This window comes from Vairimorpha necatrix, chromosome 5 (assembly GCF_036630325.1).
Source record: "Vairimorpha necatrix chromosome 5, complete sequence".
Classification (NCBI taxonomy): domain Eukaryota; kingdom Fungi; phylum Microsporidia; family Nosematidae; genus Vairimorpha; species Vairimorpha necatrix.
The window spans coordinates 1,066,513-1,083,810 of record NC_088820.1 but is presented as its reverse complement, the minus strand read 5'-3'; the positions used below and the strand labels follow the sequence as shown (position 1 = coordinate 1,083,810).

The window sequence follows — 17,298 nt, the reverse complement described above, 5'->3', positions numbered from 1 at the left end:
TTGTCTTATTTTTTTGTCTTGTTTTTTTGTCTTGTTTTTTTTTGTCTTATTTTTGTTATGTTTTTTGATTTTGGTTTTTTTTTGTTATGTTTTTCCACTATGCATTTCCTTAATCTTATTCCACTATATGTTTTTCCACTATGTTGTTTTTCTGCTTATGTTTTTACTCCCTTCTTTTTTATATGTTGATTCCTGTTAGATGCTTCACTTGTAATAAAGAAATCTCCAGTAAGTGGGAAGCCTACCAGTACTTAATCAAGACTGAGAATACAGAGGCGGAAGCCCTTAATGAATTAGACATTAAGAGATACTGTTGTAGAAGGATGTTCTTAGGGAATGCAGAGATAATAAATAAACTAGTCAAATTTGATGTAGCGAGAGATGTGCACTTTAGGAATGAATTATAATATTAAAGTAATATTTAAAATTTTACAAAAATTGATTTTTCTAATATTGTAAATATATAAAAATTGATTTTTTTTATAATATGTAAAATTTTTGATAACATTTAAATTTTAATAATCTGTAAAATTTTTACCTATAGTTTTTTTAAAATTTTTACTTATATTTTTTCTATAATATTTAAATTTTTTATAATATATAAAAATTCTAATACCATTTAAATTTTAATAATATTGATTTTTTTAAATTTTTTATAATATTATTTTGTATTTAATCCATTTTATTATCGTATTTCTAACTCTTTTCGTGTCTCCCCATATATCTCCCAGAATCTTATATTACAATCAGAAGATCCTGTCACAAAATATTTCTCATCTTCACTCACCGAAAAATGTATTACTCGATTTCTATGTCCTAAAAACTGTCTAGTACACTGGAAATCATAAGATCCGCACATTCTTATATCATCTTTAGAATACCCATGTGTACTTAATATTTGATTATTTCTAAGCCACTTTAAATTACAAATCTGTGACCCGTAATTTGTAGACTTAACTAATAAATTATTATTAGTATTATTTATCAAACTCATATCCCACAATTTCACTGTCTTGTCCGCTGACCCACCTCCTGTAACAAACAAATTCGTGTTTAAAGGTGAAAAAGATATCCCTTTGACTGCCGCTTTGTGCTGATTACACTTTTTTAATGGTAAATCTAAATTTCTATAATCAAATATGTACATTTTATTATCATTCCCGCCTGTTACAAGTGTCTTAAAATTTTTATTTAAATCCATCCCGCATACTTCTTGACTATGTTGACAAATAACACTAGTAATTTTACCAGAGCGAGTATCAATCAACTTGATCTTTTTATCTCTACTACCAGTTAATATCGTATTATTCTCTATTTTTATAACTCCTATCCTAGATTTATGTACTAAATTTCTATTAATTTTATTTTTAATTAAATCTAGTGTATGTAAATGTCCAGAACTAGTACCTAATAATAATTTAGTTCCTATTCCTTTTACACATGTGATATTATTATCATAAATTGTTTGTAATAAAGAAGTTTTACTAGTATGGAAATCATGAATATAGACAGTATCTTCAATAGCGAAATAAATTTTATCATTGTGCCAATCTAATAAATTAGAATAGAAGTCGTCTGCTAGTGATTTAGTCTGGATTTCTCTGTAAGATTGAGAGATTATTAGAGGAGAGAAGATTTCTGGGATTTTATTAATATCGTAATCTGGGAAATAAGATGGATTTATGAATGGAGATTGGAAAGATCTGTCCATGTTGTTTATTTTGTAAACACTTTTAGAATTGTAAATTGATTGTTTCAGGCCAGTAAACAATATAAAAAAAAAATTAATTTTATGTTTAATATTATGTTGTATAAAATAGTATATCTTATAATATTTATGTTTAATGTAATATTATGTTTAATGTAATATTATGTTGTTTAAATGATATTTATTTTAATATTTATAATTAATATTATTTTAATATTATGTTGTTTAAATGATATTTATTTGTATATTGAAAAACACGAAAAAATTTTAGAATTAATATTACGACTCAAAAATTTTATAATTAAAATACAAGTCAAAATTTTTTATATCTTTCTTTATTGTTGTGTTTGTTCATTGATCAATGTTTACTGGGGCATTTTGACATGTGTTTATTTTTTCTATAAAAATAAATAAATTAAAAACAAACAAATTTAGAATATAATAGTCATACTTAATACTTATATTCAACATCTATATTTATGTTTTAGTTCATTAATATAGAATATTTTTAATATAGAACATTTTTAATATAGAACATTTTTAGAATAATATTTTTTTATTTAGTAAATCTTTCTAATAAATCTTTAGTGTTCATTGTCTCAATATCCGCATTCTGTTGACTCACTATACTCGACGCTATAAAAACTTTAAAACTCTGTAAATTCATCACTTTTTCTTCTACACTGTTTTTTGTTATCAGCCTGAACACATTCACTGTATTTTTCTGGCCTATCCTATGAGCCCTGTCCATAGCCTGGAGATCATTAAATGGGTTCCAGTCATGTTCATAAAAAATGACTGTATCTGCTCCTGTTAGATTTAGTCCCAGGCCTCCTATATGAGTAGTCAAGAATAATATGGGGATATTTCCCACATTAAAATCTTGTGCTATCTTCGCCCTTTTAGTGGTAGGCACACTCCCGTCTAGTCTGAGATATTTCAGATTAAATTTCTTTTTAAAATCTTCCAGGACGAAGTCTATGGTAGTTTTGTACTGGAAGAAGATTAAGATCTTGTTTTTTATGTCTTCTCCTCCGTATAAATTTATGATATCTTCTAGACCTTTGAACTTACAAGATAATTCTGTAGATTTCTTGAAGTATGAGATGTGTGACGTGGCATTTAATAAATCTCTTGTTCTTTTTAAACCATCACTTTTATTTAGAGATTTATAACTAAGATCATCATCTTTTGTACTAACTTGATTTCCATCTTGACTTATTTTACTTTCATCTTGACTTATTTGATTTCCATCTTGATATACATCTTTTATAGTATTGGTCTTCATGTGTATATTGTCGTATATTTGCCTTTGTTCTGGTCCCATCTCAACTACTATGTCTCTTATTATCTTAGGTGGTAAATCTGTCAATACATCAACTTTCAATCTCCTCATTATAAATGGCAATATCTGTTTATTAAGATTCTTAAGTCTCAAATTTACACTCTCTAACTCTTTATCTGACATTTTACTAGTCATAAAGGGAATATCTTTGATATTCCCTAAATAACCAGGCATTAGTAAATTAAAAAGAGATACTAAATCTTCTACACTATTGTGCACTGGTGTACCAGTCAAGATAAGTCTCTGTCTACATTTAAATTTACTAATCCTCTTATAAAGAAGTGTATTAGAATTCCTGAGAATGTGTCCTTCATCGAGAATTATATAAAACCAGTCTTTTTGGATGAAATCTTCGTGGTCATTTCTAAATGAGTCATAACTTACTATTATGACGTCAGAGGACGAATTTGTTTGTTTCTTAGAATAAATTCCAGATTTTATATCAGGAAAAAATGTCTTAATTTCCATATTCCAGTGTCCCGTCAAACTCGACGGACAAATCACCAGTACTTTTTTCTCTGTCTTATATATTTCACTACATATAAATGACAATACTTGTATTGTCTTCCCTAGTCCCATGTCGTCTGCTAATATTCCATTAAGCCTGAAATTATATAAGAAGTTTATCCATCTGACTCCTTCTATTTGATAATTCCTTAATTTTACTGTAGTGGGACATTTGATTTTATAATCTTTTATCTTTTTATTATCCAGTAGACATTCTAAGTCTTCTTTACTAGAAGAAATCTTAGAAGTCCAGGCGGCCGAGATATTTTGATTTATCTTGAAATTGAGTCTGGGAATTATAAAAGAGAAGAGTTTAGAGGAAGAAGTCAAGCCTAAAAGAGGCTTGACTAAGACAGGGTAAAATGAATGATCAATGAAAGAAATCAAAGGATCCAGTAAATTGAGATTTAGATTTCCAAGGAATTTGTCTATGAAATCTTCAGTGTAACTTAAATCCACCAAGAAGCCCTTAATTATTTCCCTATAAACAACATTGTCATAACTAAAATTAGTATTATTATAATCTAAGTTATTAAAATCTTTGTTATTAGTATTGTCAATATTATTTAAGTCATTAGAATTGTCTTGAATATATCGACTCATTACTTCTTCATATAAAAATCTTAAATCTTTCAAATTGTCTTTATAATAAAATATCGTCAAACTAAAGAACTTATATTTCTTCTCATCTTTTAAGATCTTATTCTTATAAAAAGCACTAGAGAAAATTCTAAATCCAAATATCTTAAAGAATATTAGAAAGTTCTCATATCCTAATATTAGAAATTTATAAGATTCAGAAATAAAGAAGTCTAAATTAATTTGATCCTTGTCATAATCTTCAATTATGAGAGAAGTGTAGAATTCTAAGAATTCTACACTTCTCTCGTATTTATAGAAATTTATTAAATTTTCTGATATCTTTGGGTATTCCTGGACACTTTTCCATCTTAAAAAATCTACGAAAATTGATTCTCCTAGAGGATGTAAAGACAATTTATCAGGATTATTAAGTTTAAAAATTAATTCTTTCATTGGTAATAATTTGATATCCTTAAATTTATCATACAAAATATTTAAATTATCTTTTTCTTCATCTTTTTTTATTCGCTTTCTAATAATTTCATTTCTTTCCTTATATTGATTTTCATTAAATATCTTATAAAACACATCTCCTATTAATGTACTAGGTACATAAGAAATATCTCCTTTATTCCTAATCATTATTTGAAATAACTTCACTCTATTATTTAATATCTTATTCTTCCCTATACTCTGTATTCCACTCTTAGTGAAATATGAGTCATCATAAGAAACAAACAAATTCGTATTGTATGGCTCATACAAAGAAATCCCTAAAATATTCATAAAATGATTTAAAAAATCTTCTGTCAATTCTTTTTCTCTTAAAATTTTTATAGCTTCATTTCTAATTTCTTCTTTTTCATCTATTAATATTAATTCACCTATTAAAAAATTTAGAGAATTATTTCTAAGTGTATTAGATAAATCTAATACACTTTTTCTTACTTCTAAAATTGGTGATGTAAAATAATCATATAAAAAATCTACTTCTTCTAAATTATTACATTTCTTTAATAAATTCAAAATGGAAACTTTACTAATACTAATTTCTTCATTATCTTTTAAATTTTCTATACATTTACTAAAAATTATATTTTTATCTGTAAAATCAAAAAAAAAATTTAAAATTTCTGCTGCTAAATATTTTACATCTTCATCTTTACAATTTAATAAATTGTACAATTTATTACATAAGAAAGTTGGATTATTAATAAAATCTTTAAGATTTTTTATTGCTAATAACCCTGAATATTGTGTCTGCCAATCTTCATCATCAAGAAATTTTATTATTTCTTCAATTATATTATTTTTACAAATTCTTGGATAAATTCCACCTAATAATTTAGAAGCAGCTTCTCTTACAGGACAAGTAGCTTTATCTTCTACAAAATCTGTAAATTTATCATTTTTTAATATTTCATAAATTTTATTAAATAATTCTGAATCTATTTTAATTTCTATATCACCTTTAGTTTCTGATTCGAAAATCGCATTATAAGCTAAAAATGCACCATGTCTTTTATTCCATTCAAAATTTAACAAATTATTAGTTAAATTTTCAAAAAAATCGAAAACATTTTCGATTTTTTTGTCTTTAATTTTTTGTTTTTTTATACAAAATTTGCTATCAAATTTGAAATCAATTTCTGTAACTAAATTATTTTCAACATGTTCTAAATTTGCAATTTCTTTTAAAATTTTTTTTTGTTCTGAAAAATTTTTACTTTTAAATTCGTTTTTTCCTTCAAATTCGATTCCTGTTGAACTTAAATATTCTTCATTTTTATTTTTAAATTCAATTTTGAAATTTGTAATAAGTTTAAATTGAAACATTAAAGATTTTAATATTTCTGAACCATTAATTCTATCATCAGAATTATTGGAAATAAGAAGTTTGTAAATATTTTGGACTAAATAAGGAGTAAAATCGACGTATTCTTTGATTTGTGAAGTCAATTCGTCTGTAGTGTATTTTTTTAATAAAGAAGAATTTGAAGATAAAAGTGTATTAAAAAATTTTTCCAATTTGTTCATGGGTTAACAAGAAAAATTGTATTTATAGAAAAAGGGCTAAAAAAAATAAAGCGCAAACAAATAAACTCAAGAAAATGAAAAAATCCAAAAAGTAAACATATTTAAAAGAAATTACATATTATTTATCATGTGTACTTTTGTTTAATATTTTGAATAATTGTTTACAAATTTAGAGAAGAATAATTTTATAGGCTTAAAAACACTTTAGATTTTTACTTTAATGTTTCTTTCTATGGTTCAAGTTTAGACATTTCTTTGACACTTTTTATCATTCCCAAATAATTTAAACTACTTCTCGTTCATAAATTGTTTGCTTACTCCCAGATCTTATTTGAAATATTATCTTTAATTCTTTACCCTCATATTTCCTAATTGTATCATCATCGTATAAATTAGGAATTAAGCTTTTATGATAATTTGACTTTATCATAAATCTTTTAATACAATCTTCTTGCTAATTATGAGAAATCGTTTTTATTATCTCATATTTCTTTCAATTAAATCTATATGACTTCAGTCCTGTTATTTCTAACTTTTTTGGCGTCTATTTCACATTCGTTTTTAATTTTGTAAACTTACAAATAAAAGAAATAATATTAGAAAAATGCTAAGCTAATATGTTCATTATATACCGACACAATCAAAAAATTATTTGTATGGAATTTTTGTAGAAGTTTAAATATTATATTCTTGTATTATTTGTAAAAAAAAATTCAATAATAAATCCTATTTTTTGGCCGAGATATTCTAACGGCTCCCCGGAGATGGTTCACTTTATTTTTTTAACCCCAAAATGTAGTGCAAAAAGGAAGGAAAAACATTACTGATATCTTTAAATCTTAAAAATACCAAATAAAAATACATTTGTGTATAAAATTCAATTTTAAATTATTAGATATAAATTAGACTATATATTTAGAAATATTTCGACTTATTTAATTTAAAATGTAAAACGTGTGTCTAATTTTTATAAACAAACTTCTTTGAAATTTAAAAGCGCATTATATTTGTAACATGATTTAAAAATTGAATTTTATGACTAATGTATTTAAATTTGGTATTTTTAATATTAAATAATAGTAGTAATTTGAGTGCTAGTGCATGCTTTTCTTGTTTTGCCTTATATTTTAGGGGTTAGAAAAATAAAGTAAATACCCTCTGAAGGAATCGTTTCAGATCCAGGTATCGAAATTTATAATTTGTACTTGAAAAACAAAGGAATAAAAGATTTTATCTTATATTTAACACTTAAATGTGAGAGAAATGTTGTCGAAAGACTATATATAATTTCACAAGGTTGGAAAAGGAAAGAGGAAGTGTAACTACGAAGATTGTTACTTAAAAAATGTATTATAGAGTCTGATTGACGTGGGAAGAAAAGCGAGCCCTGCTGTTTGAAAGTAGCTTTAGATTTACTAGTTTTTAATTAAACTCAATAATCTTGTAGATTTAGAAAGTTATAGACTGCCCGGATAAATTAATACAATTATGTTTATATACCAGTACTTGGCTAATAGATCTATAAGAAGCTTTTGGGGGCAAACTTAAACAATCATACAGAGAACATACAGCCCTTAAATATAAAATAAAAACATATTATGTACTTATTAGATTTGTAGTACAAAACTTAACGCCAAAAACACCTTAAGGTCAATTTTCGAATTTGCTATTTAAATTATAAATTTTTACGTTGGTGTACTAGATATAGAACCTGAGATAGACTCATTATAATGCCATTGAACGTACAGATAGGTCATTCACAGCCGTCATGAAAAGAAAGGCTATACTTTCTTTGCGATGCGGTCGGGAAGGACTTACTAGTGCAGTGTGTAAAAGTGAAAGCATGCTACTTAAAGTAAAAACGGACTCAAACAATCGGTCAATATCTGCCCCAGAAGACGAGCTATTATATTAAGCCAGAAAAAAAAAGAAAACTCACTTTTTTCTAATTAAAGCATATGTCCAGGAAAAATATAAGCTAATAGATGTGGAACAAAAACCACTGACGGATGCTCAATAGAATACCCTATACAACAACATAAATAATAAAACAAACATAAAAAGTTGTTTAAGGCATTAGAATATGAAATAGTCGACATTAACAATTCATCACTGTGGCTTGAGGTAGGTAGCACGAATACCAGGACAGAAATTAAGTTATGTGCCCTACAAGACCGAAATATATTTAATAAATCGATTGGAAATTGCTTTTATTGTAATAAATCAGCAAAGGCCGTGGATCATCTAGCGACAATGTGCGAAAAATGCCAGGACACGATTATACGAGACTGCATTTTGATATTTTAAATGTATCTACCTATTACTGTGTGAAAAATATAAAGTGCAGATAAGAAGAAATTAAGAAACCACTCAGTACAACAGATAGTTGCCAACAAAGATGTAAATAAGAATAGACACGATAGTAAAAAAACATAAAGATCAAATATAATAAACCAGACATTGTCGTAGTAGATAAAAAGAATAATCGAAATAGATGTCACATCACAAGAGTGTTACAGCAAGTAGAAAACGTTATTTTGAGAAAGTATAGAATCCTCGAGGATGAATTAGGACTAATATATGATTTTTAAACAGAAATAATTTCCTACGTAATCACTTAGGACGGTATAGTGACTAAGTTTCACAAATTTTATACCACAAGACTTGAGAATCCTAATAAGGTAAAAGCGGATACCCAGACAAATTGCAAAAGAAGACGCTAGAAAGCATTTCTCTGGACTACCGAAGGAGTGGAGACGAAGCCGATGTGGAAAGGACTATAGAAACATAAAGCAACCTACAAGCAGGAGACCCTAACGCGGAACCTATCCTTGTTTAACTAAAATATAAATTACAATAAGTATACCCTAATGGAATTTATTTATATGTACTTATTAAACGGGTTTAAAATATTAGGACACGTTTAAAAGTAAAAATAAAGTTAATATTTATAGGTGTATAGACACGCTTTTTATATGTCATCGATCTTTTAGTACACTACAAAACTATTAGAGAGCATCAAAAAGCTTTAGATACCGTTTAATATATCTATTTCAATGTTTAAAAAAAGATAAAATAACAATTGAAAGCATTAATTTGTATTTTAGGCAAAAAAATTTACATTATAGAAGTCGACTAATAGAATATAGAACAAAAGGAATTAGTTACTACAAATGACCTAAAAACTCGGAGGATGTTATTAAATTAGGAATTATCATCTAGCATAGAAGTTTTTTTTTGTACTGTGCAGAAATCTGCAGTCCTCTAAAACAGATAATAAAGGAAAATGCCAATATATATGGGAAGAATTCCAATTAATAATACAAAAAAACATTGAGTTTAATACTATACATATTGTAAGCATTCTATAATCTAATTTTTTTTTACTGTTTACACGTATCATTGGGACTAGATGCAATATTAGACTAAATTTGTAATTGAATAGAACTATCGATATCATTTGTATCCGGGCAACCTAGAGATGCGAAATTAGTAAACTATCACATAGGAAGAAACTTTAGCTGTATAGTCGATTAAATGCTTTAAATAATGGTTATTTATAAAAAACTTGATTTCTACTGATTACACTGCGTTTAAAGCTTTTTATCTAAAAAAATAAATTGATTCATAACAGATTAGTTGATGGACAGTGAGTGTTCATATGAAGACTTTTAAATATTAAATAAATCAAAGTACGAGAATAAAAAAGAATGTATTATGCTTAAGGATACACTTCGGCAAGGTTTACGCTAAAAACACATATTGAAGCCTAAAAAGGCGGGGAAGATGCCCTTTGAAAATATAGGCTCAAAGGTAAGCCCATGTATGTTTACTGCAATAAATTACTTTTTCTACGCTCCAAAGCAAACACGTTTTAGAAAAAAAAATCAAGTACGAATTTTTTTAAGTTTTTGAAAATATACAAAGAATTCAATCTTAATATATTGATTTTTAGAGTAGTAAAAAAAATTTAGTGTCTATATAAGAAACAGAATTAGAAAACAAATTTGCCTTTATTTAATTTCTATAAAGCATTGTTTAAAGGATAAACTTGAAAGATGAGAGAAGGCGAAAACAGACAAGAAAAAAAAAATAAGATTGTTAAGAGAGTTGATAATGAGCCCAATTGTCAAAATAAAAAAAATTAATACGGCAATAAGCTTTGCACCCAAAGGCTTTAAATTAAGAAAATTTAGACTTACTAAAAATATTCATTTGAAAATAATTAACAAGTAAAAATTTTTTTTTCAAACAAAACACATAAAAACATTACTATGTAATATTGTATTGGTAGAAGATACTATACATAAATATAATAGACATCTATACTTTTTAGCTTTGGACGATATTGTAAGGATTATATCCAACAATCCTTTTCGTTCCTACATTATATGTCAAGTTAATAAAAAACATATGATTGAATTGTATAATTAAAATTAGGTAATTTTATTTTTAGAAGAGGAAAATATTAAATAGCTATGCGCGGGAAAGTTTTAGTATGAAGAATTAAGATATTTTTCTATTAAAAAACATTTTCTTGTATATATATAGAAACAAGAATTGATATTATACAACAAAGTTATTAATAGTTCGTTTGCAAATTTATTTGTAAATACTGTAGCGGCCTTTTAAGTGTGTATTTATGATCTGTTTATGTTCTAAAATTTTTAAACGATTAATAATCATGAATTTTATTGTATTTTACATAAAAATCGAAGAAATTACAAATATAGTTTCAGGATCTTTATGTTATAAGTTGGCAAAGCCAAGCACTTTAAAGGGTATTCTTGGTTCTAGCATGTTTATAAGGCAATTGCCTCATTTAAAATTAAGTTTCTTTATTTGTCGGATGATCAAGAGCTGTTATATTGTAATATTTGGTGCTTGTTTCTGTACTTATCCAAAATAATCCGCGATTGATTTCATGCAGATCAAAGGATGAAATTTATTAATTTCAAATAGAGTACTTTTACTATGTGTAGATTGATCAAGTATTACACTGAACAAATAAATACATCTAATTTCATTTATCATGTTTATACGGCATTCCATTATCTCAATGCGATGAAATCGTAAGTTAAATTTTTACTCATTGAATTATCTCGTAAAAATTATTGCAGAAATATATAGAATAGTCTACGCAAAGTGCCATTTTTAACTAGAACATAATATAGAAAACGCATTTAAATAGTTTATTGGTTGTAGTATAATTGATTCAACTCTTCAAGAATGTTTATAGTTTTGTTATAGCGTAGGATCAAGGTTGTTAATTTCGTTTTAATTCTAGTTATAAGCCTTCGTATATTATGTTTAATTAATATATTTTCGTATTTATATGTTTCTAATTTGCTTACCAACAAGTTTAGAGTTTCTAAAATTGGTATGTTTTTATATTGGGAAAAAATTTTGATGTTGAAATTTTGGATATTGATTCTGGATTCAACTGATCCTACATTCAGTTTGGGCATTCTTGCCTTAATATTAAAAATTTCTATAAATAAGTTGAAAATTCTTATAAAATCAGTTATTATGTTCTTTATATCTGTAGGTATCCATGGTTCACTTAATACTTTTTCATAAGCTCGTAAATTTTTAACGTTTAGTTTACGATTATGCAATCTGGTTTTTGTTAATTTTTTATTATAGGATTTCATAATCTCTTTATCGATCATTTTTTCGTTTATCCCATTTTGATTTTTTTTCTCTAATATAATTTTTTCCAAGTTTCCTTTATTAAGAATTGTTTTGATTTTTTCCTCACACTGAAATAATCTTTCCTTTACTGTAAAAAAATAACAAGAGCTTTCGGGGGTTGAACTTTTGGTGTTTTGCGGGATGTCCCCTACTTGATCCGTTGTTTGAGAAGATTTTGTATATTCATCTTGAGACTCAATTGTTATAATATTTATATCGTCAATTTCCATGAAATCGTTATAGTCTTTACCTAAATACGTACTCCCCATTTCTTCCTTTAAAGAATTTAAATCTTGATAGTCATTGTTTATATCAAAATTAGTAAAGCTTTCAACTATAAAATTAGTAATACCATATAAATCATTAGCAGATTCATAATTAAAACCATCAATATTTGAATTTTGTTTAAAAATTTCTGCATGTGATTCATGTTCAAACTTTTCTTGAGTAGATGTATTAAAAGTATCATTACTATTTTTGTAAATTGAACATTCTAAGTGCGCATCTAGATTTAAATTAGCACAATATACTAAATCTAATATTAAAAACATTTTATGGGCTAACTAGAATTTTTTTATATAAATTATACAAAAAAAATTTAGAGAAAAAAAAACTGTTGTATTGAAAAATTAGGCGCTATGCGGTAAATCTAGGCCGATCGCCAAATTTTTCAAAAACAATGATTTTTGACATTGATACAAAATCAACTGAGACGTTTGACATTTTTCGACGTACAAAGAATTATGATGATATTATGTGTTTACACATATTTTGAAACTTTTGTCAATTTTTTTATATAAATATTTTCTAAAAAGTATGCAAGCAAATTACTACAAGAAGTGTATCGTGAGTAATTAACACTTAACTTTTAACTGGTATGTTTATAAATTTTCAAGATTATTGTGTAGAGACAAATTCGAAACAGTAATATTTAGATATACCCCGAAAGATGTTCATAAAAAAGAAAATGTACATTTCCTGGCACGTTAAAACAATTTGCATAGAAACCAATTATGGTTGATTTTTTGCGATCAAATACTTATAGTTTTTGGTAGAAAGTAGCAAACACTTCCAAAAGAGTTTTGGTTTTCTCATTAACATATAAAATTAAGGCAAAAAGGAGGAGCAAGATCAAGACAAAACCATTTGAACCTATAATTTAAAAGATATAATAACTATATTGTTAGATACAAAATTTTAATTTTATGTTGCAACAATTAGACATAATATATGTAAAATTTTCCTTTCTTAGAGCATTGATTTTAGAGTGTGAAATATGTGTTCTATCTAAGACCCGTATTGCATTTTAACATTTATTGTAAAATTTAAAGATCTTTAAAGCAAATTTCGTATATAATAGGTAAACATTTTGAATATTTTACAAAATTAAAATTATAAAAAATACTTAATAATTATAGCGACATTAAAAATATACTGTAAATTTTAATTTTTAGCTATTTCATAATATCTTTTTTTCAATGTAGAAATAGTCGAATATTTTTGTCTGCCTAACTTATAAATTTTAGTGCTTCATTGTTATGTAGAAAACGAAAGCAACACTTTTTATGATCTTTTTCTACTCGAACTCCGAAGTTTTTTTATTACAACATATTTTAATAAATTTATAGATTATGATTTTACATTTTTTATTGCGTACAATTTTTAACAATGATACATATGATTCTTACAAATACTATGGACTGTTTTTCTAAGATGTGTCAATTTTTTAGAAAATTTAGAAATTTTTTTCATAAAAAAGATACAAAAGAAGAGATAATGAGAGATAAACACAAGAGGTGTAAAAGAAAATAGAGACAATTAAATTAAAATAATTATTCTACAACATTGTAGAGCGTCATCACTAGCAGTATAGGGGTACGTGGTACTAAATATATAAATATTCACTTTACAATCAAACTTTTATTATTGTATTAATATAAAAATTTTTGAGTAAATCATCGAACTTTGTGTTTATTTTTTACATTTTGCAATTGCTGTTGTAAAAAGAGGACTATTAATTAAAGTTTTTATTTGAATTTTTAAATGATAAATATGTTACAAAAAACAATACAACTAAAGAGAAGAATAGGATATACAGTCCATTTCATTTTTATAGACACCTTGTTTTATAATTATAGAAACCTTGTTTCATTTTTATAGACAACTCATTTTATTTTTATAGACACCTTGTTATAAAATTTATAGACACCTTGTTATAAAATTTATAGACACCTTGTTATATAATTTATTTTTATTTTTTTCATAATTTATTTATATAGTTGAATCGCGAAGAAGAGACAATGATAAAGATATAAACATCAATATTTACATGCCAAACAATGAAAACATCCTAGAAATTTTAAATTAAATTTTTTAATTTCATTAATTCAGAAAAAATCCGTATTGACAAGAGCTTTCTCGATAAATTCTCTCATATGAGAAAAGTAACCATCCATGACGAATACTTCTGTGTTCAACACGCCCTCAATACAATCAATTAACAAAGGAGTGGTTGTTGGTCTAGGTCTCTGTTTTACTCTGGACTTGAAACTGTTAAAAAACTTCTCGATGGAGTTTAGTTGTGGAGAATATGGAGGGAGAAGTTTTAGACTGTATCCTTTGTTTCTAAATGCAGCAGCTACTTCGGATGTTCTGTGTATAGATGCGTTATCCAATATTAAAATTCTGTTTTCCCCTTGCTCACAAATAGGTAAATAGTTGTTAATGAATTCGACAATCTGTAGATTTAAAACTTCCGACTTTAGTTTTATGCTCATATAATCCATTAACGCTTATAGCACACATTAACGAAACATTAGTCCCTTCAGAATTCGGGACCGTTACACAACACTTAGTATTTCTTAAAGAATAACCAAAAGTATTAAGGTGCAGATTTAAACCAGTTTCATCGAGAAATATTAAATTATCATTTAATATGATATTTATTACTCTCGCATATTGAGACCTTAACAGCTTGTTCTGAGGACTGTTACTACCTAGTGGAATCAAGGTCGGGGTTTTAGAACTATACCCCAATTTTTTAACAAGTCTGCAAACAGTTGACTTTTAGTAATGTCCCGTGGAATTTACATTTTGCAATTTATCGGATAAATTATAAAGACCTAGACGAGGATTCGGGGCTATTTCCGTTGCAATAATAATTGAAACCATAGAAATATCTTTTAAAAATTCACTCTTTTTTTGTCCTGCCGTTTTAAAAGTTGAAAGGTTGGTAAAATCTCCTGTAAGATATCTTTTATATAGGCGTGTGAGGCTAGACTTGCTGAGATTTAAAGCAACTTCCATATCAATAAGTTTCATACCAGTGTCGAGTAACGAAAGAAAACTTTCGATTATCGACCTGGTAATCATCTTCCTGGGTTTTCTTGGGGTAGAAGACTGCATTTCAACTTCTATCTCGACAAATGATTCTTCTGTACGATATTCCTCAAGTTCTTCTCTGACATTTAGGTTTCTCATATTTTAAGGGTTAAAAATTTTAATGGAAAGTAAAATAAATTTTAGAACAAGGGTTCTATAATAATGAATGAGGGTTCTATACAAATGAAATAAGGTGTCTATAAATTTTATAACAAGGTGTCTTTAATAAAATGAGGAGTCTATAAATTTTATAACAAGGTGTCTATAAAAATGAAATGGACTGTAAAAAGATGTTATAAAAAGAAGTTTTCAATAAATACGATAATAAATTCTTTGTTTATCAATAGATTAGAAACAGATAATGTCTATGAAACGATTTTATATATCTAACGCAGTCTGAATACAAATACATAATTTATATTTATGTGTTATAATATCTTTTAAGAAAGGGATTTTAAATAATTCGTGTGATATGTGTTTAAAAGATAAATATATTTACGAATTCGAAGACATCGAAGTTATCAATTTTTTGAAGTTATAAAATTAATATCTCAAAGACGGTTTCATATGTCTTGTATATGCTTTTTTAAAATATTTTACAAAGTAAATTTCAAAAGTTCTTAATAAATAGTTAATTTAATATATTTAGATAGTGTAAATAACTTAAAAGGAATTTAATGGCATTTTAATTTTTTCGAGTTTGAGAACTAATCTCTTAACGTCAGTGAAATTTAAAAAATTTTTTAATCTATATATAGGGATTAAAGATCTAAATATGTTTTGAATTATATAGTTAACATAAATTTAAGACTTTATTACATATAATTCTCCGATAATGTATTTTATACAGTTTTTTATCAATCTGCTGCATCAGACTATATTTCAAAAGACCTTAGACATACATAACGTGACAATCACAAAAAACGCTCCTTAGTTTTAGATTTAGAAGTTCACCAAATTTAATATATTAGTATTTGTAAACTGAGGGTTGATATTAATACAGAGGATCATATCAAATTGAGTAATGAATTTAAGATGAGCATACATATTTTAATACTTTACGAGAGTCATTTGCATGCACTTTTTTTCAATTAGTTCAGATCAGTTTATTGGTTGATGTTTTGAGATTTATATTATTTTCATATTCATTCTAAACAATATTTTATGTAGATACCCTTATTAAACCATAGTAAATGTAATATCCTTTTCTTATACTATTTAATGTATGATGCGGCCTGTCTTGCAAATTAATATTTGGTTAGTATATTAAAAATTTTCATTTGCTTGAATGCATTCATAATCAACATTTTTATTCATGCATTTCTAGCATTAGACATATAAAGATATCAGAAGCCTTAAATTTATGCTCATGAAAATAATTTTAAAAAAGAAGTACATATAAGATTTTAAAACGAGCAATTTTAACTTTAATCGCAGAAGTAAAACTTAAACTAATATTATCAAATTTATATAGGAAGAAATTTATAAAGTTTTTTAACATTATTTTCAATATTTAATTTTATTTTGTTTGCTTTGTATTAAATATCTATAAATTGAGACAATACCACATTTTCTTAACACATAAGATATGATCAATTTCACTAAAACAATGTAAAATTAAAGAGTATATATTGTCATGGTAAATTACTTAATATTTTTTTATAAGACTATCATGTATACCTAAAATTTTTACTATCATTTCTTTGTTATTCAAGTTTGATATTATATTCTTTATGCTTAAAAATGTCTTCTGATCCAGTACAAATATTTCACTCCTAAATTATTCTAGTAAAGCTTTATCGAATATCTTTTACTACTTCTTCTAAATTGTATTTTTACAATATCGGACAGCTTTTTATAAAATACTTCTAATTCTTCTTGTTTATACTCATTTATGAATTGGGTACTTATCCCCGAATCTTATGTAATAATTTATCTATTTCTTTAAGTGCTTCTTGTCTCAACTCGTTCTCAAACTTCCTCCTATTATCTTCAACGAAAAAATTTAAAATTTTACTTGTTAGTCCTATACATTTTATTTTCT

The 17,298-nt window shown here is 26.0% G+C and overlaps 4 protein-coding genes across 4 annotated transcripts; 1 reads left to right on the top strand and 3 right to left on the bottom strand.

Annotated features, from left to right (window-relative positions):
- Positions 1–182: 182 nt before the first annotated feature.
- Positions 183–407, top strand: VNE69_05217 (DNA-directed RNA polymerases I, II, and III subunit RPABC5 (polR2L); the record flags this gene model as incomplete). Its single annotated transcript, XM_065473701.1, has 1 exon — positions 183–407. One exon carries the CDS (start codon positions 183–185, stop codon positions 405–407), a length of 225 nt encoding a protein of 74 aa, XP_065329773.1.
- A 278-nt stretch (positions 408–685) lies between these two features.
- On the bottom strand, positions 686–1,711 carry VNE69_05216 (APC/C activator protein (CDH1); the record flags this gene model as incomplete). The annotated part of the gene is made up of 1 exon (XM_065473700.1): positions 686–1,711. The coding sequence occupies one exon, from the start codon at positions 1,709–1,711 to the stop codon at positions 686–688; it is 1,026 nt and encodes a 341-aa protein (XP_065329772.1).
- Positions 1,712–2,264: 553 nt separating this feature from the next.
- VNE69_05215 (helicase (MOT1)) lies at positions 2,265–6,179 on the bottom strand (the record flags this gene model as incomplete). Its single annotated transcript, XM_065473699.1, has 1 exon — positions 2,265–6,179. The coding sequence occupies one exon, from the start codon at positions 6,177–6,179 to the stop codon at positions 2,265–2,267; it is 3,915 nt and encodes a 1,304-aa protein (XP_065329771.1).
- Positions 6,180–11,371: 5,192 nt separating this feature from the next.
- VNE69_05214 (uncharacterized protein) lies at positions 11,372–12,424 on the bottom strand (the record flags this gene model as incomplete). Its single annotated transcript, XM_065473698.1, has 1 exon — positions 11,372–12,424. The coding sequence occupies one exon, from the start codon at positions 12,422–12,424 to the stop codon at positions 11,372–11,374; it is 1,053 nt and encodes a 350-aa protein (XP_065329770.1).
- Positions 12,425–17,298: the final 4,874 nt, after the last annotated feature.